This window comes from Mycena indigotica, assembly GCF_014461135.1.
Source record: "Mycena indigotica strain 171206Taipei chromosome Unknown Mind.scaff0011, whole genome shotgun sequence".
NCBI lineage: Eukaryota > Fungi > Basidiomycota > Agaricomycetes > Agaricales > Mycenaceae > Mycena > Mycena indigotica.
Window position 1 is genome coordinate 1,877,600 of NW_023503010.1, and position 23,613 is coordinate 1,901,212.

Sequence of the window (23,613 nt, forward strand, 5' to 3'; positions counted from 1 at the left end):
GAACATTGAAAGTGGAAGAACGTGATGTTCGATCCCAACCTCTGTCAGTATGTCTCTGTATCTTGCGCTAAGGAAGCATCATTGGTAGCAAAAGATATAAAATTAGCTCATTAGTAATCAACGTTACAACAATTTGGGCCCGTCGCTGGGGGGGTATGGATATTCGTCGTACACGGAGGTGATGAGCGCAACGGCCTCGGGAGATCGTGGCGTTATACTATACTCAAAAGGTCCAGGGTGACTGTGAAGACGAGATGAGTACCTTTACCATGCATAAGAGCAAAAACGACGTACGCCACAGTGCCCGTTCCCCACTTGACCTCTGGCTCGATCTCTGTCCCATCCTCCCGCTTGGCCTTTCGCACGTTGTACACCGACAACGTCATGACAATAGTCAGATAGACAATAGCATTGGCGAAGTCTTGTCCCGGACACGCACTAGACCCCGAGTTCAGTGGCGCGTAGATCCATGCAGATCGACATACCGCCGTCCGAAACCAAACATATAAACATTTGGGTCTAGTTCAGGATTAGCACCCAAGAACCGCTCCGGTCGGAACGCCTCGGGGTCGGTATAGTATTTGGTATCGCGCGACATTTGCCTATAACCATGTCATTCAAATCAGAGACGGCACGCAGCACATACCACATATGTGGGAGAATGATAGATCCCTTTGGAATGAAGTATCCGTTGAATATATCGTCCTCCAAGGCTCGATGCGGGATACCTGGCGCGTTATATCAGATCACGTGGTCGTGAAAAAAGCAATGTGGGCGAACATAAGCGACCGACAGGATGCCAGCGGAGGAGTTCTTTCATCAACGCCTCAATGTAGGGGAGATGTTCTCGGTCAGAGAATGTGGGTAGCCGGTCCTTTCCAACGATAGAGTCGATTTCGGCTTGTGCTTTGTCGTGGGCCTCTGGATGGAGGAGCATGATGAGGAAAAACGCGCCGAGCACAGCAGAAGAAGGGTCCGAGCCTCCGCCATAGATAGCCGTCGCAGCCCACATCAAGGCATCCTCCGTTGTAGCGTCAGGATCCCGTTTAAGAACATCCGCGGTAAAAGACGTTCTTGCCGACCCTTCAGCCTAGAACTGGAGTAGTATCTTTGAAACGAGGAGGCCGAAGAAAGACAAACAAGTTGACGCTTTACAAATTCGTGTGGTCTAGTGACTTGTGCGTAGTTGTGTTCCTTGTAGATCGACGCGGTTTTTTTCCAGCCCATTCCAGGGAGCCAGCTCGGGAGGTATCTCACTACAAAGATACTGAGAGAAGAAAAATAAGGGGCATTTGACGTACAGAACGGCATAGCGTCAACGATCCAACGACCGGGATATGTGGCAATATAGAACTCTTTCGCAGCCGTCTCGACGAGGTCGATGAGAGGGTCCACCTTTTCTGTTTCGATACGATAGCCATGTGACATTTGCAAGCTCAGGGCACTTGCAGTTCTGAAGGAGTGGTCATGTACTCGTCCAAAATGTGGAGAGACTCTACTCACAAACGGATATTCGCGATTAGCGTCTCCGGCTTTTCAAGCAGACGGGCCAAGAAATAACGCGTCTCGATCTCCTGGGTCGCCTGGAAGGGCACGATAGCCGCCTTGGAGCCCACAAATCCCTTCAAAAGCAGACGCATTGCTCTGAACCGCTCGCCGTATTGCGAAAGAATGAGCTGTTTATCCCAACCAATCCTGAGGGATTGAGCCAATGACCCAGCGAAGGAATGAGGCTCACATATCGCCGGCAAATGTGAAGGTTGGGCGGCCGGAATAGATGTTAGAGCGTTTGTCGAGTAAGTCGAATGTGGTTTGCATGTCGCTAATGATGATGATAGTTGACCCCAGAACGGTCAGAGAGCTTATTGGGCCTTGAAAACACGATTAGAGACGCTTGTTTGGGCCACTGGATACACACCGTAGGTCTCTTTGTGGGAGATCCAGTGAACCCATGCGTCTTCCTTGGGCATGTCGAGCAAGTTTCCGATGACTGGCCATCCACGAGGGCCCGGAGGTAGCGGGGGGCGAGGGCGGAAGAAGCGAACGACAATATAGGCGGCAACGGGTATCGCAAGGGCCGTAGCAGTCGTCCGCGAGAAAATATCTTGCATCGAGAACGGGGGAGGATTCCAATGTTCAGAACAAGCATTTCGCTGTTTGGGTGCAAAATGATGATCGAGATCATCTCGCGTAACAAGTCAACGGTCACCATCACTAGCCAACTGTTGCCAACAATTTGCAAAATCCGGAAATCGATTACTTAGGAATATTCAACATGTGCTCACTTGCTTGAGAACTCGGCGCATGTTACTTCTACGCCACCAGTTCTCTCGATTTTGAGTAAGGAATCATGATTAGTAAGAAACTACGGCGGTCAACGTCTCCTTGACGTCCGAGTCTCCCGACTTGGATCAGAGTAGCTAGTAAGTAGTGTTTATGGTCGAAAACATACACACGTTGAAAGCAGCGCCAGCTGCTCGCTCCTTATTCTGACGCTTTTTTCAACTTCTAAAAGATGAGATTGACGTATACGTGTCCATATGCTAACTTGGACGGCCCGAAACCGATTTTGTTGCCACAACTTGAATCTGAATCGGACATTTGGAACCACATCTGAAAGTATTTATAACGACGGGGAGTCTGTGCGCAAGCGACTCAGGAATAGCTTGAACGACTGTAACGTGACATGTGACTTGATAGACTTGCTTTAAACTTCTAGTCAAGACTTTTCAAAACAAACATTATGCACTTATGTTGGATATTCGTTACTCATCAATGCAGAATCTAGGATACCGGGAGATCCATCTCACATGGACCCTCGCCGCCCTGAGCCGCCAACAGCAAGTATCTATCTCCCTTCAGCCGCGGATGTTCATTCAAGTCGTGTTTGATAGGTTTTCTATGATTTTTGTTGCAAGGCCGGAAGCAGCTAACCAATCATACTAGTCTCGACATATTCTTAGACATGACCAACCTCGAGCTTCAGATGATAAAATTTGGGCTGCCCCGGTGGCCCTCAAGCTACTTATTCTCAGTTGCAGTAACTTGTTCTTAAGCGACACGCCGGTCTCCAAAAAGAGCAATTTGCAAATCAAGCCGGCATGGCAATGCAGATCAATTGATGCCAAACCAACGAACCATGTTGCTCCAAACCACTTCTGCGTCAAGCGCAAATTCTTGCATGAGCAAGGAAATAAAACACCAAGGATGACTGTTACCGCCCCCCTGCATCTTTCGAAGTCATGTCCGCCGATGCCGTCGCCTCCATAGCCCTCCCCCCAAACGCAGCAGCTCCCTCCCCTGCGAATCTGAAGTCCATTTCGTGGTCGCACACAATCGCGGCTAGCTTCCAGCCATGGGTCTGTCCAGATCCTTTCTCGATGTCGGGCTGAATCACCAACATCCTCAGATAAGCCTCACTCGTGTAAAATTTTACTCAGGAGCGATGCTGGTGTTCTGGCCATATGGTGTGTTGCCCACTGCTCCAGCCTCGCCGGCCACTCACTTCGTCTTTTGGCAGCTTGGTCACTGACCATGACTGCACGCACGGCTCAACTGCCGGTGGATCGATTCTTTTACTTGCTCATATGTGGCTACATTGGCGCCGCCTTGTCGCATAGTATGCCGCCTTGCCTGGCTTACCTATTTTTTACACCGCTCAGGTGCTGGTTGTGTGTGGAATGATATCCTCGACCGGGACTTCGATCGTCAAGTCGGTTTGTCAACTTTTTCAGGCATTTCCTCCTGCTCATGCCGTCGAAGAGCGCACAAAAAAGCGGCCGATTGCGTCCGGTAAAATTAGCGTTCGCGCTGCAGTCATATTCCTTTGGAGCCATCTGGCTATCATGTTGTGGATGGTGCGGGACGTCAACGAGCTTGCGTGTGTGATTTGTCCTATCATTTTCTTTATTCAACTGACTGGGACATAGCTGGCGGATCGCGCTAACGACTATGTTTCCCTTGGCCGGATTTTATCCGCTTATGAAGCGCATCACATACTGGCCACAAGCATGGCTCGGTGCGCATCATGCACTTGATATCCGCCTTCAGTCTGAAATCTTGTGCTAGGAATCTCCATGAATGCAGGTGTTCTCATGGCTTGGGCATTCATCACGGGTAACATACCCACAAGTGCATTCGTTCTCATGGGCGGAACATGGGCGTGGACGATCTGGTACGACACTATCTACGCATGCCAGGACAAAAAAGACGACGTCAAGGCCGGGGTTAAGTCGACTGCTCTACTCTTCGGCAATTCGATCAAGCTTGTTCTCGCATTTTTTGCTTCCATCATGCTCAGTGCCATCGCGATCGCTGGCCTGCTCAACCACCAGGCCCTCCCGTTCTTTTCCATAAGCGTCGGGGCTGCCGCTCTGCATCTTGCCGCTCAATTATACAAATTGGACCCTAACTCCCCCGCCAGTTGCATCGCTGCGGTACGTCCTGTTACGACATCTTTTCGCTTACTGAAACCTAGGCGGCAGTTTCACCAGAACGGCATCAACCTTGGGGGCCTCATCTGGGCTGGGTTCCTCGTTGACTACATCTGGTCCGAGAAACATGCTCAAATCCTCGATTTGGGCCGTCAATTCTTCCCATAAGCTACATATACCTCATATACCCATCAAACAACAACAACGAGGAGCAAAGTTATGGCCTGTTAGCCCATAGCTATCAGGCGTTATGCACATGTATTTTCTAGACGTCTTTTCTTTATCGGGCATTTACTAATAAAACCTGTTATCTGTGTACTACATGTACGAAAAACTCATAGTTGCCACGGACCGTTTATCCACTCAGCGGGGCCACCATCAATCTGAGAAGGTGTCTGTTGGCTTTCCTTCATTGCACTCCTGGAGGTAGGTGGGATCGTGCTTAAACCTATCCTATGCCATTCCAATCAGTTTTAGCTATGGCGGAGTCGATTCGGGAGAATTAACTCGATAAGGAGCACTGTTCCGTCGACATACGGAAATAAGGGATGCATGGACTGGCCATTACTAGATGTGTATCCACTGCAGCGGCCGTGGTTCGCGAGCTAGCTCAGGCTGCGAGCCACCGCAGTCCGGGGATTCGAGGCGGCCTGTACGGGAGTGACAATTGCTATATCATCTCTGTTCAAACCCCATTCAAGATATTAGACATCGTAGTGCGAGACTTCTTCGGAGAAACGCGTCGACGAATCATGAAAACGCCGAGACTTCAGTCCTTGAAAGATTGTCATTCAACAGAAGATTAGAGGCTTTGAGTATTGAGTCTCGTGTAGTCTGCCGCAATGTCTAACTATGCGAAAGTAACGGAAGCAGGAGGAAGCTTGAACCTAGGTATCAGCACACCGTAGTCTCTACGAGCAAGGAACAGCCGTGGTGGGTTTTTCAGCTCTCTTTCGCTCGGTGTAGTTGTCATGTGTGGCGGAAGTTTGGTCAGGCCTCAGCTCGTTAACGGAAGCCAGGGAATCACGCCAAATTCCAGGTTGTTGGCGAGGAAGGCGAAGAGCTGTTTTACAGCTTTGCGGGCTAGTAAGGCGCGGATCATTTACTGTCAGGACTCAGGATTGCAAGGATATGTCATCGTCAACCAGATGCTTGTGGAGAAGTAGTGAGAGGGAAGGTTGAGCCGCACGTGCTGTGACGTCACGCGACATAACTTGTTCCTGACATCCATTGCGATGAAGCAACTGAAAAGCATAAAATGTCATGCATTGGTTGCTTCTCGTGACTCTTCTGGGCCACTACCCTTGTGCTGCTTACGAGCCCGACACATGTAGCCCTCACTGCTCCAGGCAACAAAGTCCGTCCTATTAGAAGGACTATGACTGGATGGTTGAGAGGTCCCTTCTAGCACATGCATTCACAAACCCAGTAAGCCCTAGAAATCTGCTTCATCTCTCTCACTCACGCGTATAATTCAGCCTCCAAGTGATTTGTCTGGGAGCGGATTGATGAAAACGGTTGCCACGCCCATTGCCACTGCACTCTGTGTCACACGATCCGTTCCTTTCACTTGTGCTGAAAACGCTTTCTTCTGCTGGCTCATGGCCGTACTTCCTACTCTTGCATAGGAGTCGTTTTGTTTTGCTTGCTCATTTAGGGCGAGGCTCTGCCAGAATGTAGATGCTGACTTCCGTTTGCAACGGAACAGACTTCTAAAGGCACCCCTCCATAATCGCCGCACGGATGATAATGTGCCACGACTCCAAACGTATTCGGGCTCTTCGAAACACGCGAAATAGAACGAATCGATTCATGAAAATTTCCAGGCGGTAGCTATTACTAGACCAAGTCCTGATCGGCGACCTGTGGATGGCTTCTCTCTCACTTACTTGATCCCGAGGAATCCCTTCGGTATGAACTCTCAACAGCGTAACAAAGCTTCTGAATGTATCTCTTTGCTAGCATATTTGTCACTATTCTTCTCCCGGGAGTAAAGTCAATCGGCACTTTTGCAACTTACAAACACAATTCCCTATTCGACATTTGAAGCTGTCTGACGGCAGTCTTTGTACTGACGGCTCGAAGATCCGATTGTCGGTCTCGCGGGAGATGCACGTCGATGGTAAGATATCTTTGTTTCTTTGCCTATATTCGCGGTGTCGAATGCGCACCCACTTTTCTTTCCCCGATTATTTGGCCGATCATACCGTGGGCAAAATCATATGGCTATACGACAGCAGTTTCTGCAGGTATCTTGTCAGAGAGAGAGAAAACGCGACAGACATGAGGATGAGATAAGCTTATGTCACATACCCATCAGGATGATTCCTTCTGTTAACTCCCACTTGAGTCCTGCGGCGATTCGGGCCATTCATCGACTCTGACGGATGCTGATGACCTCAAGGTGCTAACTAGGCTCAGCTTCGGCAACGGCTTCGTGCCTTTCATCCTGGATTCTTCCTTCGTTGAGTGCTCGCTGTTTCCCAGAACTGCCAGATAACCGCGATCTTGCCACCAGTTCTTCACTCAACTTGTTATAAAAAGACCAAAACTACACGCGCTCAGCCTTGGCTCCATCGATAACTACCAGCAACGACTTGAAAATCTGTGTGCGGCTAAAACTCACGAAACTGTCGTCTCTTGCTCCCCTCCTCCACCACCATCCACACTAAACTTTGCTCGGTCGGAAATGTATTCCCAATCATATGGCGCGGGGTTTCATCAACTATCCCACCTCCCACAAAACGGCGCCATCCCTTCGCTCGCGATTGCCGGTCCTTCCAGAGCCCAACACGCTGGCGAAATGCATCATCACTTTGACCTGAGCCATCAGCCTGGTCCAGAGAGCCTTATAGGCAGACCGATCTATTTTACTGAAGGACAATTCGCTGGTAGGACTATCCGCGCTACCTTGGACGAAATACAAGCTGCCGCGTTTGGACGCAAGTACGTGTTGCCTCTCACTTCTATTGAGAAATTTTATTCAACCCACCGCTCTTAGGTATGCCAAAGTTGATCGGAGACCGCTAGATCCTCCTCCAGGTCCCGAAAAGCTCAGTGGTTCTGGTCTGGGCTGATATACGAATTCCAGTTGCCTGCCTCCGGCTTTATGAGGTCTTCAATCCTGGTACAGCCGCACAGACGGAGCAAGAGCTAGACTATGAGTGCGACCTATTGCGCTTTCTGGCGATGTAAAGCTCATACATTCCCAGTAATATTCACATTCTAGGCCTCATGTGTACTGTGGACCTCATCCCCGTCCCGCCGCCGTCACCTGAGGTGTCGCCGCCAGCATCGCCAAGCTATTACCCGGCCGCACCAGCGCCGGACGGAACATATACGTTTCGCTCTGTGCCAGACCATAATAGTCATTATCCAGTGGCCTCGTCTCCCACGACATCCAAGGCTACAACCGCCCTTGCAGGCACCACTTTTGTCCAGGTCGATCCTATACCGTGGAAGGGGAAAACATCATTGCTATTTACATTCGCCGTGCGCCATAATTTTCTTTTTTCGTCCTCTGGTTCCTGGCAGGCTAATTGCCTTGTTTGGCAGGACCTTGCGGTGAAGAGCGAAGGGTACTTCCTACTTCAGTAAGCCCCTTATCCCTTGTTATACGCTTCTCAATCACTCTCTCGCCAGATACCGATTTTTCGACATCTACTCGAAACCAAGTGGCCACACCAACCAGCCCATCCAAGCAGACTGCTTCGGGCAGATATTCCGAATCTATTCATCAAAGGAAGTCCCACCGCTGGGAAGAAGCACTGATTTGACGAAAGTTAGTCTTTCAATTTCTCCTGCTTTGTTGACCGACCACTGTCCAGCATCTCGCACGGTATGGCGTTCGAGTCAATGTCCGCGAAACAGAACGGAAACGCAAGCGGAAAGAACGGCCGACCATCCTCAGCTCGCCGTTCACGACTGAGCGCGTTCCCGACAGAATCCTCTCCGATGCAGATGGGAGTGATTATGACGAAGATTAGACCACTCTTCCGTTCAAGATTTGCGCTCGTTCTCTCCATTGCCCTCTTATTTACCTTACTATCACAATCTGGAAGACCAATCATTAGTGTACAACGTACTTAACCATGGCTTGTGCATTGTTATTTGCTGAAACAAATGTTTTTCGTGACTGAAATGTACTAATTGGTCACCTCTACTAAACGTTTCTCCGCCTCTTTGAAGTTGATGACATTCCAAATAGCATTCAGATACTAAGGCCGAGATGAGCCAATTATTGAAGCATGGCCTGGAAATGAAGACATACATCGGGCTTGACGTTCTTGTACTTGAGAGGGCTGTTAGTAAGAACAGTACGAGCAGTCAAGTGTGCTTGCCTGGAGATAGAAAGCCTGAGTAGCGTGTTAAAACCAAAGAATCAGATGGATGAAGGCAAAAGGACGTACATGCTCCCAAATATCAACGCCAATGATCGGGGTGTGTGCTATATAGCTCGTTAAAAGGAAGCGGTGACCGGCCGTATGGAGGGCACGAACTTATGAGGGGGTCCTGGTTTGCCGTCGTGACGATCTCGAGCTTCTTCAGCGCGGAGCTGTAACCCTGAAATAGTGTGTTCGGTCAGCGCCCGGATGAATGAAGGAAAGCAAGACATACCAACCAGCCCCAGCCACTGCCCTGGATGGCGGCGGTCTTCGCATTGAAGGTCTTCTTGAACTCCTCCACCGAGCCAAAATCGCGCTCAATGGCGGCCTTGAGCGGTCCGTCTGAGATTTTACCGCCATCTTGACCAGCCGGCGCGAGGTTCTTCCAGAAGAGCGAATGGTTGATGTGTCCTAATGACAAAGCCGTCAACACTGTTATGCACATCCTGGACAAGACTGCCTACCACCGCCGTTGAATTTGAGCGCCGCCTGGAGCCCAATCTTCTCTTTGGTTATGGCGGCAGAGTCCCCGGTGAGCTTGCTGTACGCCTCTTCCGCAGCGTTAAGCCCTGTGACATAGGTTTGGTGGTGTTTCTTGTGATGCAGAGTCATAATCTCTTCGGAGATGTACGGCTCGAGAGCCTGAGCAAAACAAGTCAGACGCGTTCGAAGAGTGTCACTAAAAGCGCACGTTGTAAGCATAAGGGAGCTCCGGAAGCGTATGTAAGGAGGATGTCAGCGCCGGGGCTAATAAAGACCGCGCCAGTGAAGGGCGGAGTGAGCGTCGCGCAATGGAGAGCATGGTGTGAGGATGAGTGAGGAGGTGATGACGTCGGAGCACGTGAGGCGAACCAACTTGATTCCGTAGATTGTAACTGGGTTCAAGATACGAGCAAATTGTCTATGCATCTGGGAATGAACTTCCTCAAAGTGATGAACGCAACTCTCGCCGCCGCTGCTTATAATGCCACAGTGCTTGTATCCTTCCTTCTTTGTTCTATCATAATATCTGCAGTCAGCTCGCTCATGTAGTGACTAACTTCATTCCGCTATACCACCTCCTATTTATGCTCGAGATGGGCCTCATCGGTTTCCGGTCAGCAACAAGCACGAAGCCAAGTATTGCTTCCCTCTCACAAGTGTCTCCCAGTTCTTCGCATGACAGTCAAGATAATTCCCAGAGGACACCTAGACAACTATTAGCCACTACCCCTCTCCGTTCCTCCGATTCACGAAACAGAAGGCCTCTCCACAACGCCTGACTAGTTGTTGTTCTCGTACTCACCTCTGCCCGCCCTCAAATTCTAGTTTGGCTGAGATGCCCTTAAAACGATTCAGAGTGCAAACAGAGCGAAAACATACAACATGACGTATAAATCCTCGATGTGAGTTTTTGGGGCTATTTCGAATGATTCGTCCGCTCATTGGTTAACAGCCTTCTGCCCTCGGAAGCCCTGCTTCATCTTCTGGCTAGCCCGCAGCCCTGACCCCGAATCGCAGAGTCGGGTGTGCTGTACGACTCAGACACGGGGAAATGTGATCTCCTTGCGACGAGCCATGATAGTCCAAGCTACGCCGTTGATTGGCGCTCCATGAAACTCCATACGCATCTGGTACCTTGAACTCACACTGGGTCTACCTGAACACTCGAATTATCTCCGCTTCTCGTCTCGAACTCTCAAATAGCTCAGAGCTGTCACACCTCTAGTCAGTCGCCGGTCAACCACAAGGCACACCCGCGATTGTGCTGTTTGAAAGCGGAAGAGCGGAATCGATAGCTTCGTCGACCCTCATGCTCAAGAAGCCCGTAGATTGACTGTCAGGCAGTTTTTGGTAGGTCGAAGACCAGGACCCTGATTTTGCAGCTCATGGCCGCGTTGACCAGGAAGCAGGCAAACAAGTCGTCGTATCGAAGCTCACAAGGTCATAGTCGATGTCTTCTGATGATTCGATTTTCCAACCACTTGCTGATTAGACGGAACCGAAAAATTACAAGTACCCTACTTAATCTATGCGAGGAGAATGCAGGTCAACGAGTATACAGCGAGGTACAGTACTTGGTTTTTGGATGGGGACGGATTGCGGTGCGGCGATGTGAGTGCGAGATGATGCGGAGAGTGAAGAATGTAAATGCACAGGGAAAAAGAGTCTGTGTGACGTGTGTTTGCGTTGAATTGAGAGTGAATGACGAAGGGAGTGAATGCACAGAGTCCTGTCGACTTGCGAAACCTCAGTGGGTCAACACCAGTCCAGCCTCCACGTAACCGTGGTTGAAGCTGGCTGAGGCGGGGGCGGCGTTGGTGTCGGTGGGGGACAGAAAGGCGAAATGCCTGCGGGAGGCAGAGATGCGAGGAATGCCTGAATTTGGGCCGAAGATAATTGTGGCTTGGTCTTGGCTGCAGTGATTTCAGAGAGAGAGAGTGCTTGAAGGGCAGAAATGAGGTCGTCGTCGTCCAGTCGCTGAACAAGATCAAACGCGTCCTCCATATCACTGTCTGAGTCCATATCTGATGAGGAGCCACAAGTATTATCGTCATCGTCGTTTTCGTCTTTGGGGACGAATTGACGGGTGGGTGGGTCTGACCAGACAAGTGTCATACTATTGGTTGACATTGTCTTAGCTGAATTCCCAAGAGTCTGGCGGGGTGATGGCCATATCTCTTCCCAAGAGATGTTCATATCGACTGAATACGGCGGAAGATTTCGTTGCCCGACATGTGGTGGCCAGAGCTGTACACCATGATGTGATGGGGAAGGCTGCAACACGGAACGTCGGCTGGGCGCTGTCGTCAGCGTCGGGCCGACGACAGGCGCAAACACAGGAAAGGTAGCGGGAAGAGGAGGAGGATTGGCGGTATCTAATGGCCGAGGAGTGTCAGGACGAACTTGGACTTGGTCGTTGGCTTGTGATGCCAACATAGTCTCGACGCTGACGCTTTCTCCATCTTGTGCAATAGAAACACGCGTCTTCTGGGGCTCGTCAGAGGCTGGAAGGGGTTGGGAGATGGTAGTCGGCGTCGTCAGACGGATTGACGCGAGAACGACAGCGGCAGCGTGGCCCAACAGAGCAGCAAGAATGCTTCCTACAACATTCTCTCAATACCATGGGTCTAAATGCATCCAAATACTTACTTGGCTCCACTATGGGCGCGTCGTTTGGCTGAAGTTGACTGTCGAGTGAAGGTTCAGCGTTGTCTTCAACCGGGGGATGCTCTGGCTGAGCGCGTCGGGTAGCCCGAAAGAGGGCCGTGGCGGGGGCTGAGAGGGAAGCAGTAGCAAGGAGTGTGATGATGGCTAGCGGTACGAGCGCTGCCATCGTGGTGGAGGTCAGGAAGAAGGAAAAAAATGGGTTGCGAGTAAGGGTGTTGTTTTGGTCCGAGAAGCCGGCCATGACCAGTTACATCATTTGGATCAAAAAACATCCACTCTATGTCCCTTTGTCCTACACCGATTTGGCCTACTTCTCTGTCATATTGTCCTTCCTGTTGCGCACCCACATCTCCTATCCCAGTCCACACTGTTTTTCCAGCGCCTCCTGCAAGGAAAAATCGGCAGAAATCCACGCATCGATTGCTTGCCTCGTGGGCCTGTGGCAGATGGCGCGTTTACCGATGTCGTCGAGTGTTAATTCTGCGGCGCGGGTCTACCACACGTGGAAACTTATCACCGCTCTTGTGCGCCGTGCAGTCCGTATAACTCGCTATTACTCACCCCAGTGCAACGACGTGCACGTGAAGTTCGGCTTCTATCGATGGTCCTGAGACATGTATGATCAACAAAATCTAAGGAACCTGAGGCAAATCTCCAACCACAACAACAGTTTGTGTCTCACGCCCTATTTCATTGTCAAATGTGAAGGTCCAACTTGCAAACTTGCCAATAACATTTTCTTCAACGCTGTCAAGAACACACAAAGTCAAAATGGCACTCTTCTGCTATGGCAACGGCCCCAAAACTCGATTCTGTTCTTGTCCTTACTCATCCGTGGTCTCCATGTTCAACTGCCTGTTCAGTGCATTCTCATTACTCAACTCCCGCTGGTTTGACCCACGTCTTGTTCTATATGTCCCTCCATGGGCTATATTTACCGGCAGTTGTAAGGAAACTAATACCGGCATTCACGCCGCTCTCGTTGCGACTCTCTCGTGGAGGGCACGGAAGAAAACGCCAACCAATCCCAATAGCCCCTGTGTGCAATTCATTGCGTCATAGATAAGTTTTTCCGATTAACCTGTCACATCTTATCTTATCTTGACAGGTCATTGCATTTGAATGTCACGAAGCAACCAAATAAATGCCCAAGGCAGCCAAGCTGGAGAATAACGATCACATGAGCGCACATCGTCTTCCATTGTTCAAACGTAAATACAGGTACATTGACATTCCAAGATCGTAAAAAGAAAGGCATCAAAATTTCAATATTGTGTCCGCTCCTCCAACGATTTGCTGCTTCAAGGGCAGAGAGTGATGGTGTAGTGGGGGCGGCGGTTGGCAGCGCAGGTCCAGAGCGCCGTGCCGGAGCTCTCGTCGTAGGCGTAAGCGTACGAGTTGGGGCAGTTCCTCTCTGCAATGCGGGTCAGATGATCGGTCAGAGGGGAAATCATGACGCACTGAAGTAGTCGTAGTGGCGCACGCCGGAGGGAGGGCAGGCTCCGGGAGTTGAGAACCTGAGATGCTTGTAAGCAAAAATAAATGGCAGATTGAATCGGCGGGCTCACTCGTCAGTGCAGCAGTTGGGATTGTGGGCATTCTTTCCGGCAAGGGAATCGACGACACAGGCAGACTTGCAGCCAACAGGGAAACCTAAAGAAGTCGCTTCTCAGAAAAAAAGATTCTTGACACCCCAGATTTGCGCGTACCGACGCTGTCGAACGGACCCTTGAATGCGGTAAGAAATTGAAGTTAGCTGATAATGCGCGGTATCTACCTTGAGTTCAGCGGGGCAGTTTGGCCCGAGGTCAACAGGGCAGTCGGGGGCGGGGCAGCCAACATCGTTGGTGATGCGCATGGGAAGGTTGTAGCCATCGACAAGAGACACTGAGGAGAATTTAAAACCATCGCAGGAAAAGTTGAACACCAGAAGACATACCATCATACCAATCGACACCATCGGCATTCAGATTGAACTCGGCGACGGTAGCCGGGGGGACGCCCTAAGGTTACGATGAGCAACTCTTTGGGATCGCGAGAAGAGAAGGCTTACAGTGCCGCCAATGAAGGCGCATTTCAATCCACCATTGCAACCGCCGTCGAGACAAGAAGTATTGGGATCAGTATTGCCGTTGGCAAAGTTGCAGTTACGGCGACCCCAAATACGGCCGTTCCATCGCCTGTTATTCTACTCAGAGCCATTCGACAAGAGCAAAAACGAAAACGACATACTCAGGAACATTGAAGGTGACGGCAGTGAATTTGCCTGCTTCCCAGCCCGTGACTTGGGCGGGTCGTCCACCGGGACTGTTGGGGTCGGTGAACAACTGAGAATCATTTCGTCAGATCAACTTGAAAGTAATGGAACGCGTTATTCACCGCAGGCCTAAGGAGCAAGTTAATAATGAGCCTAAAGCAGGTCGGATAGAATGATACTGACCAGACTGTGAATGGGCATGCGTTATAGACCGTGATAACGCGGTCCGCGGAAGCAACGGCGACAAAGGCGAGCAAGGCGGCGAAGGACTTCATGGCTGAGACGATTGGAGGAAAACCACTCGACAGAGTCTACTACGATTGTCGCCTGGAGTTTTTATACGATGTAGTTGGACCATCCCATGACCAGTATCCATCCTTCCGTCAGGGTAGGACCGAATGGTAGTGCAAGCATGTGTTGGTGCGATGTGTGTGTCGGTTGAGCTTGGATCAAGTTGATGGTCACATGAGTTGCGTAACCATTGTCTTCTTGCGATTCAATGATTGTCTTCTGCTTCTTTCTTGGTTGTTTCTTTCACCTGCTTTCCATCTACCAGCCCTCCACGGTGCCGTGTTTCCGGGAAAGTGCCGGGTATGGGGCTCAGGCTGTTCTCTAAGGCTAGCACTTGTCTTGCTACGTCTATATCTGCTTGGTCCTGCGCTGGTGAAAAAACACAAGTACTTTGCATTCAACATCTATCGTCGATCATTGATCCCCAGGCCACACTCGGGTCATTAACGACGCAACAACAAGAAAGACTCCGTATCAGTCCGAAAGACTCAAGGTGGACTCGAGGTCACCAGGTTCAACGGCGGCGCGCCGTGGAGTCAAGCCAACGGTCTGCCGAGGAACAGTTGGGGAAGATGGTGTCCTTCCCGCCCTGGTCCACAGACATCTAATCTAAACCGCGACTCGAGAACAAGATGGTTGTGCAAACAATTCATTGTTTGTGGTCGGCGACAAAACTACGAGCCATGAAAATGCAGACCAACTGCCCTTTTGAGCGATCTACCTGAGGTCGGATCGGCGACTGTGGGACATGCGCTCTATCTTCTTTACCTGACTGTATGGGTAAGGTACCCCTAATCAAGAGACGCGTCATGATTGCTTTTCCCAGGCTGAGTTTCCCCACATGTTCCAAAAAGATACCATTTTTGGTCGCGTTTCTCTTGCTTGTTGCTTGCGTACCGATTCGGACCATTCGGACAACTGCGCCGCTCGGAACCTGGTTCCGTCTTCCACATGTATGGGCGTTACCATGCAGTGATTCTGCGTTTGGCGGTCTCCCAGTGTATGTAAAGCCTCATGCGCGGCAATAAGGTAAAGCCTCAGTATGGCCCATTGCTACTGCATCTCGGACACTGGTGTTTTGACGCCACGGTGCCAAGTGAGAAGACAACAATGCCTGCGGGTCTTCCACATGTTTGGAGAAAGTTGAACATTCTATGACGCACTGAGGGACTATCATCATCAGGCGCTCTACAACAAGAGCCCTGCTAGTGCATAAACGGACATCTTCTTCGCCTGAAGTTGGATCATCTGTACCCATCGAATACTTGATCTCCACCACCTGCGCGTGATGATCTGAGTCAGCTGGTCGTGTTGGGTTCAAGTTGTTGGCTTCGTATATCGGGATTTATTATACTGCATAATGTCCTTCATGCGCAAGAGGAGATATCAAATGATCCAAAGGGGGATAGCCTACTACTAGGATGCGTCCATGAAAATAATCCAAAACACCACAACAAGTAAACGAGTGCGTGTGGGGTGGATGTGTCTATAGGAGTATGTTTGTTTGTATGCTGGTTGGTCATGAGCGTCAACATCAGGGGATATTAGAGTCCGTTATAAGTTTTGACAAATGGAACAGTCCAAATGAAGAGAGGTGCGGAAAACGACAGCTAGATCACGTGAGTACAGGACCCAAAAACCAAGGACGGTTAACATACGCAGAGCAATGAGGCAGACGATGAAGGCGACGACTAATACATAGATGATACCATACTTGATGATCTGAACAAGTAACAGTTAGCTATCAGGGCGGTGACGAGGAAAATAGCATACGATCCACCGCCGTTGTCGTCGTTGCTTGAGGGAGTACAAAGGAGCGCGGATCTGTTTTGAAGGTCGTAACCAGACTGATATTGGGTGAGTCAAATCAGAAATTAATAAAATGGAGAGAACGCACACAACATAGTGTTGTGAAGTCGGTCGAAGTAGGGGATCAACACAGGTGGAGTCAGCATGAGCAGCAGGATATGTCCAAGAATGAGGTCGGAACTCCATAATGAGAGTTCCATAATCTTGACAACAAACTCCCGAGCAGGCTGCGACATGACATGTGTTCCCAGCCCCCTACCGTACCATCGACCGGTCCACCACGCCCGATTGGTCTCATCGTGCTTGAATTCCCGAGACAAGAACACGGAAATGAGAATCTTATGAACGGCTCGCTGGATGGCGATAATGGTAATCAGCCCCAAAACAGCATGTGACACATTCCATAGCTCCAGGAACCACTAAAAGAAGGATTCAGTCGCCATTTCAAGAGAGAGGAAGAGAAAAACTAACGAAGAATTCAAAGAATGCAATCATCCCAAGAGTTCCCAACACATGGGCGATGAAGGCTATGACTGAGCCAAACATCGGGAACATAGAATCAAGCATCGGACCGAGGGAGATAGAGCAAAGGAAAAGCAGCAGGAGAACAAGCGCATTCCAAGCAATAGGCCCCAGAGAAATTACGAGGATTCGGACGAGTGGGCTGGGCGGGAATTTCCCATCGACTGGGAATGACTTGACGAACATGTATGCGATGACGAACAAGACGGCCATGACGCTGGGGAAGAGCACTTCAGTCCACAAAACGGCGCGCCAACCAGCTCGCGGGACGTCTCCAGAAAGTTTCTCCGATGGGTGGCCGAGTTTCTTCTTCTTGTAGCCAGTAATCATTGTGCGCGTCAAACGACAGTACCCAATCCATGAGTTGACATGTGATCGGGAGTTTCCCCTCATCATCCATCGCAAAAATTCCCGATAATCCACGACCCATTCCGAAAAGACAAATTGATGCGGGTTGAAGAGGAACGGGGCGACACACAGAGAGAGAATGGAAGCCCAGAAGTAGATTAGGTATGGCGTCCACATCGACAACGTCACGTAGAGCAACATTATCAATGTCCGCATCCCAAGGTAGATACTAGGACCAGCGAAGCGCGAGAAGAGTGTGCTGAAGTGCATCCTGCTGGTCGCAAAGCCTCGTCCTGTGGCAATGTAGCGAGCTCCACCGAATGTCAAGTTACTCAAGATCGAGTGAGTGTATATTTGAGTGGAGAAAACTTCGAAAATGGGCGAGAGCGATGCGAATTGTTTGACTAGTCGTGAGACAGCCTTCCATGTTCCACGCTCAACAAGCTCTGCAATAGAACAAGGTCAGCGCTCTACTATCAGTCAAGGCCGAAATAGAGATACCTTGTAAGAACAACGGCAAGAACGAAATCATGAATACCAAGAAAATACTGATGATGCAGCGACGAATCCACCCAAAGACATTGATCAGATTATAGCAACCCGATTGACCAGCCCTGAACTGGCCTGAGCCAGTGTAACGACAAATCGTGATCGACTCGTTCAAGGTTCCCAGGAAAACCACTATAAAACATTAGCAAATAGAATAACAACGAATGTGCACATACTCGTCAATATGAAGACTTGAACTGACAAGATGACCAACATGTTGTTGATATGGAATCCAGGGTGGTTGTAGTAGAACGTCAGGAAACGGTCGATGGGGAGTTGTGTGCCCATGTAGTAGTACTCGCGACTCAACATTTGCTCTCCCATTCCCGTGCCGATCTTAGTCTGGAAGTTGAGAATAGTTCCGAATCCAAGGTCACGTCCCTTGCCGCATTGATAGTACTCGGTGTGTTTGATACGCCCTCCACGACCGAAAGCATTCATCCCAGCATAGATATCTTCGTTGAGATGCAAACCCTTTTGAGCCTTGGAAACACCGCCGCGGGTTGTCATATACAGCGCATTCAGGAAATCCGGGTGGCCGTAATGCAACTTGCCTCCAATCCAGGCCATTGATCGAGCAGCCAGAGTACCGAATGTTTGCTCCTTTCCGGCAGCAACATCTCCAAGAATGCCGATGTTTTCCGAGAAGATATATTCGCGGGCGCCAACGATCGCGACAGGCGCCGTTTTGCTGAAATTCTTGGGATTGGTGTCCCAACGCGAATATGGACTGGTTTCCTCCACCTGGAACTCTTCGAACTCGCCAAGTATGTTACGAATCTTGAGACATTCTTCGAGATAATTGTCCTGATTGGCGTCGATGAGCTGCAAGTATTCTCCGCGGTAGAAAATGATTGCGTGGTTCTGGTTGTCCGATTTGCCGTCACCGAGAATCGGGTTACCAGGTAATTCGATGCGGAACTTGGGCCGACGACGACCAGTGTCGCCAATAAACTCGCTGTGTCCATCGATGAGGACCGAGAAGATTCTAGGCTCGCCGCCTTCGCGTTTAGGGGGCTCCTCCTCAAGATAAGCGATTTGAAGATCCGGATAGGCGCGTAATAAGAACTCTGCATTCTCCTGCTCTTCCTTGTTGAACTTGCTGTAACGTTGCATCGAAACGACGAATTTGAATTTTCTCCTTGCCATTCGTTCCAGCTCACGCTCCAGTTTGTCTGGATTGGTACCATAGTGCTGAACAACGTCCGGGTTTTCGACGCGATAAAGGAGCTTGATGGCTTTGGAGTAGTTCATCATACCAGACACTGTGCGGTATAGAGTCTGTGCTCGGAGAGAACTCCAAATCCGAGTCCGCAGCGTAAATTCAGGGGCAGCGCTCTTGAAACCAATGAAGTAAAACGGCAGGTCGTCAGCTTTACTTGCAGCCTTCTCGTCGTGGGGCGAAAATGGCATTGTGCCAGTCATCATCGCCGACTCCTCTGCAAGAATCTTGGTGTCCTTGACGAAATTTTCCCAGTCGACCGGGTGCAGCTGCTTGAGATATTCGAGGAGAGTGACGCGGGCATTCTTGTCTTCCTCCCGAATGATCTCCCTCAAGGAAAGCAATATCTTCTCACTGTAATGCGGAGTGAGAACAGTGAAAGTCGGCATCGCGTCGACCGGTATCGGCGCGGGAATGGCGGTAGTCAAACTCTGAGCAAAGAACGAGATTCGGCGTTCCGCTTCACTGTTGTGTGGGAGGAATTTGTCTGAAGAGCCTTCACCGGTGAAGAAAGGAGGGGCGCGAAGGCTTCGGCGACCGTTAGCCGCGTCAACTTGATGGTAGAGCAATTTCTGAACGTGGTCGATGGACAGCAGATGTTCGCGATACATGGATATAATGATGGCGTTCCAAATTTGGGACACAAGAACCTGCAGAATGTAAGGATTTAAACTTTGGGGACTTGGAATATGACGCCACCTTTGGTTTGTACTTTGTCTCCATATCAGTGGTCGCCAACAACTTGGCATAAATCCTTTTTGGCAAGCGTTGGTAAATGTCGCCCCAAGGTGTCCAGATAGACAAGCCGAGTGTGAAAGACCGCCCAATGCTGAAGACCGTATTCCAGATGACATACCACAGGAATGTGTCGAGGAAATAGAGGACGAGTTCCATGATATACATGATGGCTAACGTGAACGCGACGTGGTTTCGGCACAAGTTATTGCCAAAAAACTTGTCGTTGCAGCCCTGGATCTTCATCCCGACCATTTCGACGATGGGCGCCCGGAACGAGAGGGTCAGATAGAAGTAAGATTCGACAAATTTGCAGCCGAAAACAAGAACCCAGAGAAGAATCGAGGCAAACCGGCTCTTAGCACCCATGTGAGGGTATGAAGCAGTGAAGGTTTGACTAGCGAGATATTTCCTGCTCTTGCCTGCAACGCGGTCGCCAAACATCCGCCCAGAAGGGACAATAGCGAAAACGACGGTGACTATGGCGGAGATGCAGAACTGCACAATGCCGATGATGAGAGGGACCTGGCCAGTACTACCGTTTCTGGAGACAGCCGCAATATAGAAAGTCGGTCCAGCAGTAAGGGCAAGGATGACTACGAGGAAGAGTAGACGCCTGGTGAGATGGGAAGTATTGTTCCATGTGGTGGGGATGTACGAAAATTCCGCGAGAGTGGCGAGAATCATGATAATAGTTGCGACCGCACCACCGAGCGCAACAGCGCTCCATCTCAGGGCCGGAACAACCTTGTTGCCGATGGCGTAGACCGGAGTGGAGTTGTACGAGGTGTAGAAAAAGTACATTGAGATGTGGATGACCCAGACGCGGTTGAAATTGACAAGGAGGTGGCCAAACGATCGCCTTTCGTAGTAGGTCTTGAAAAACGCCCGATTCCAGTCAATGCGATCAAATTGCATAAAACGCTTAGGGGGAGCGATATCAACCAGACGCGTCTGTGAAAATGGATAAACGCGGCGTCAACGCAAAGCTAAATCAACGAACCTTGTCTTGCAAAACAATGCGCGCAATTCCTTCAGGGTACCAGAACAGTTGGTTGACATCGTCATAACCGATTATCTCGTCATGATCCCGCTCCCTCCTCACAAACTTTCCTTCAGAAACCTCGTAACCCTGGTCGCGAATGAAGCGATATAACGGTCGTACAACCGAACGCAAGTACATCCCTTCAGGTATTGGGTCCATCCGATTTTGGCACTCTGGAGAACGGTAGTAATCATCCGCGCACTTGAAAATGAAGCAGAGAGCTTCAGGGCAGAATCGCACTTGAGCACTCTCGCCCCAAACAAGCAGGTAGAGTGCAATTTGTCGGAGTCGGTCGTATTGGCTCATATTGTGCATAGCCAAACGCCACCGTTCAAGAGCTGTACTGAGAGCCTTCTCGCGACCTGGCCTGGCCCCACTTGTCTTGCCCTTCTGCGATTTGAGACGATTGAGGCCCGGATTTTGTGTGTTACCGACGGCATCGTCAAGGTCAAGTTGAGCGGCAAAATACCACTTGCGGTAGTTTGCGTGTTGGCCACCGATGTAGTCCGCATGAAGAGTTAGTAAGGCTTGATTTGGGGACATCCGGGACGCTCGGGAGTCGAGTTGTTGCATCAGAAAATCGAACTTGTAAACAACGTCAACGATCTTGGTGTATCATATAGCAAACAAGGGGGCATACCATATTCCGCATGGAGTCGCGCTGAAATCCAAATTTCTGAGTGAGGTCCAAAAAGATGTCCTCTATCTCCTCCTTGGACAACGGAATCTGGCGGTCGGTCGACCAGGCGGGATAAGCCTCCGGTGGATATGGGCTAGCGTACTCGCTGAATGTTGGTGTCGACGCATGAGCAGCTCTCTGGGCACTAAGAGACTCGGCAGAGGTCGTGTAGCGTTGGGCATAGTTGTCGCCATCAGAGTCGGTGTCGTGCGGGACTAAAGCAACGTGGTGAGTTGGATCAGGAGAAATAGAAAGATGGAAAGGGCTGACCGTATGGGTCATAAGAGCTGGCACGGTCATAATCTGTCGAGACATAGGTATCTCTTCGACCAACACTTGGGTATTCAAGGTCATCGTTGTCGTAGTATCGTCGACCAGAGCCATTCAGGGTGCTGAATGGGTCATTAGGATGGGCGTCTACGGAGGGTGGAGTGGAGTCGGAGGGATAGCCGTCTTGGCTGCTCCCCGGTGGGGGCGACGACATGGAGGGAAAGAGGAAACACTGAACGAGCCTGCTATGACGTTAGGACTTGCATGTCACATGGTCGGACTGCGGCCTCAAGCACAAAAACTTGACTTCTAACCTTGCACCAGTACCGAGACACACAAGAATACAGTCAAATTACAGAGTATCTACTCTGCCCTCGTCAACACCGCCCACTTCAGCCACAAAAAAGGCTCGGCATCGGCTCCCCGAAATGCCCCCCACGGTCTCCATCAGCCGTGTGGCCTTCAAGTTGCCGTGCTTGCACGCCGCACATTTGCAAGTCGATATCTGTCTTTGTCGTGACTTAGAATCGTCTCTAACTCGTCTTCAAGGGCCCACTTGCAAGTGCCAAGCATTAAATCTAGACATGCAGGAGGTCGTGCGGTGACAGTGCAAGGCAATGCGACCGCCGACTGACACGCTAAAAACAGGAACAAATAAAAGTCCCGAAGGATAGACACCAAAGAAGAGACCAGCCATTGACCACATTCTCTGTTTTCGTTGATCTCCGCAGCTTTAATATTCACCAGATTACTCGGACGGTGCTGTTCTCTCATCATGACATCCAACACAATCTGTTTGAATGACCCCAAAGGCGCTTTTCCCTGTCAAGATTCTTTGCAAGTCAACCTTTCAACCTTGCTTTCAACAAACAGAGCCAACGCAATCATCATCGACGCCACCACCAAGCTACTCTACTCTTACCCGAACTTTGATGTAATCGAGAATTACATGCCTACAAACCCCCCAATGAAGTTTTCTCAATCCAACAGCCCCATGATTGAGGGGAGAATGCGTCCACTGTAATGTGATTCATCCTTTGTTCAAGATGCAACCTCCATCGCACTGCTGCAATCCCTTCACGTTGTTCTCGACCGCACAAACTGCGTCTTCGTTCGGAACTGCGTAAAGGAACTTGTTTTAGTGACTCCTGCGCCACCCCAAACCAGTCTTGTTGCACCTCAGGGACACCCAAATCGGCTGGCACAAGCGCGAGCTCGAGCATCGCACGCACCCAAGTCTCGAATCGAAGTCCATATGCCCATCCGCACTTAATCTGAATCGCGGCTTTTCCGATCCGCCATTTTCAGCGGAGACTTGTTTCAGGTGGCTGTGTGGCTCTTCCTTGGTCCCAACCTTCATACCGAAGCCACTGGACTTCAATTCTGGATAGAGATTGGTTTTAATCCTGTGACACTATGGCAACTTGTAAGTGTCCCGCTTGTGAGCCACTCAGCTTCACCTAATGACAGATTTGAACTTACTCTCGACATTAGTCCAGCACTCCTGTCGACTGAGCACCCCACCAACATCCTCCCCGGTTTTCGTTTGGTGTCCGATTATCTAGAGGGAGGGCATCGACGAGTGTTGTGGCCTTGGTCGTTCCTCTATGCGGCTGCACCTGCAGTTCGTGTGGTCAGTGGAGCCCGGGTAGCCTTTATGGTTCAACTTTCGCTCGGGTAGATTGCACGCAAAATTCGCTCCCAAGAAAGATGTCATTGTGTCGGTTTTTACTCTCTGAGCAAAGGCCGGCATGATGGCGAAGACTCCATTGAATCGGCGCGGTCTCATAACGATGAACGGGGTATGGTCGTTGGTGGTTCTTACTTCAGTCACTGTCTTGTTGCTCCTCCTTGGTCTCAACCTTGCATAATGTCGAAGCCACTTTTGCATCGTTCTGCCACCCTATCCAATAACTCC

The 23,613-nt window shown here is 50.2% G+C and overlaps 7 protein-coding genes across 7 annotated transcripts; 2 read left to right on the top strand and 5 right to left on the bottom strand.

Moving 5' to 3' along the window:
• Positions 1 to 123: 123 nt before the first annotated feature.
• On the bottom strand, positions 124 to 2,156 carry MIND_01173900 (O-methylsterigmatocystin oxidoreductase; the record flags this gene model as incomplete). The annotated part of the gene is made up of 10 exons (XM_037368256.1): positions 1,919 to 2,156; positions 1,739 to 1,871; positions 1,504 to 1,695; positions 1,302 to 1,453; positions 1,141 to 1,256; positions 781 to 1,090; positions 647 to 728; positions 486 to 602; positions 295 to 438; positions 124 to 241 (listed from the first exon to the last, which is right to left on the bottom strand). Exons 1-10 carry the CDS (start codon positions 2,109 to 2,111, stop codon positions 124 to 126), a joined length of 1,557 nt encoding a protein of 518 aa, XP_037215182.1. The 5' UTR covers positions 2,112 to 2,156.
• Positions 2,157 to 3,242: 1,086 nt separating this feature from the next.
• MIND_01174000 (4-hydroxybenzoate polyprenyl transferase) lies at positions 3,243 to 4,601 on the top strand (the record flags this gene model as incomplete). Its single annotated transcript, XM_037368257.1, has 8 exons — positions 3,243 to 3,359; positions 3,410 to 3,467; positions 3,521 to 3,619; positions 3,663 to 3,716; positions 3,763 to 3,880; positions 3,930 to 4,018; positions 4,069 to 4,436; positions 4,485 to 4,601. The coding sequence occupies 8 exons, from the start codon at positions 3,243 to 3,245 to the stop codon at positions 4,599 to 4,601; spliced, it is 1,020 nt and encodes a 339-aa protein (XP_037215183.1).
• Positions 4,602 to 7,122: 2,521 nt separating this feature from the next.
• On the top strand, positions 7,123 to 8,419 carry MIND_01174100 (Velvet domain-containing protein; the record flags this gene model as incomplete). The annotated part of the gene is made up of 7 exons (XM_037368258.1): positions 7,123 to 7,379; positions 7,435 to 7,475; positions 7,525 to 7,597; positions 7,646 to 7,925; positions 7,989 to 8,026; positions 8,076 to 8,214; positions 8,261 to 8,419. 7 exons carry the CDS (start codon positions 7,123 to 7,125, stop codon positions 8,417 to 8,419), a joined length of 987 nt encoding a protein of 328 aa, XP_037215184.1.
• Positions 8,420 to 8,578: 159 nt separating this feature from the next.
• Positions 8,579 to 9,620, bottom strand: MIND_01174200 (Superoxide dismutase; the record flags this gene model as incomplete). The annotated part of the gene is made up of 7 exons (XM_037368259.1): positions 8,579 to 8,650; positions 8,704 to 8,788; positions 8,843 to 8,880; positions 8,929 to 8,996; positions 9,047 to 9,229; positions 9,283 to 9,460; positions 9,510 to 9,620. 7 exons carry the CDS (start codon positions 9,618 to 9,620, stop codon positions 8,579 to 8,581), a joined length of 735 nt encoding a protein of 244 aa, XP_037215185.1.
• Positions 9,621 to 11,056: 1,436 nt separating this feature from the next.
• Positions 11,057 to 12,134, bottom strand: MIND_01174300 (uncharacterized protein; the record flags this gene model as incomplete). Its single annotated transcript, XM_037368260.1, has 2 exons — positions 11,057 to 11,901; positions 11,951 to 12,134. The coding sequence occupies 2 exons, from the start codon at positions 12,132 to 12,134 to the stop codon at positions 11,057 to 11,059; spliced, it is 1,029 nt and encodes a 342-aa protein (XP_037215186.1).
• Positions 12,135 to 13,269: 1,135 nt separating this feature from the next.
• Positions 13,270 to 14,500, bottom strand: MIND_01174400 (uncharacterized protein; the record flags this gene model as incomplete). The annotated part of the gene is made up of 10 exons (XM_037368261.1): positions 13,270 to 13,382; positions 13,430 to 13,485; positions 13,537 to 13,621; positions 13,678 to 13,696; positions 13,746 to 13,855; positions 13,908 to 13,971; positions 14,022 to 14,148; positions 14,201 to 14,295; positions 14,348 to 14,354; positions 14,409 to 14,500. The coding sequence occupies 10 exons, from the start codon at positions 14,498 to 14,500 to the stop codon at positions 13,270 to 13,272; spliced, it is 768 nt and encodes a 255-aa protein (XP_037215187.1).
• A 1,570-nt stretch (positions 14,501 to 16,070) lies between these two features.
• MIND_01174500 (1,3-beta-glucan synthase) lies at positions 16,071 to 21,921 on the bottom strand (the record flags this gene model as incomplete). Its single annotated transcript, XM_037368262.1, has 11 exons — positions 21,696 to 21,921; positions 21,387 to 21,640; positions 20,705 to 21,331; positions 19,666 to 20,655; positions 17,921 to 19,616; positions 17,697 to 17,876; positions 16,797 to 17,641; positions 16,414 to 16,744; positions 16,290 to 16,363; positions 16,175 to 16,238; positions 16,071 to 16,126 (listed from the first exon to the last, which is right to left on the bottom strand). Exons 1-11 carry the CDS (start codon positions 21,907 to 21,909, stop codon positions 16,071 to 16,073), a joined length of 5,331 nt encoding a protein of 1,776 aa, XP_037215188.1. The 5' UTR covers positions 21,910 to 21,921.
• Positions 21,922 to 23,613: the final 1,692 nt, after the last annotated feature.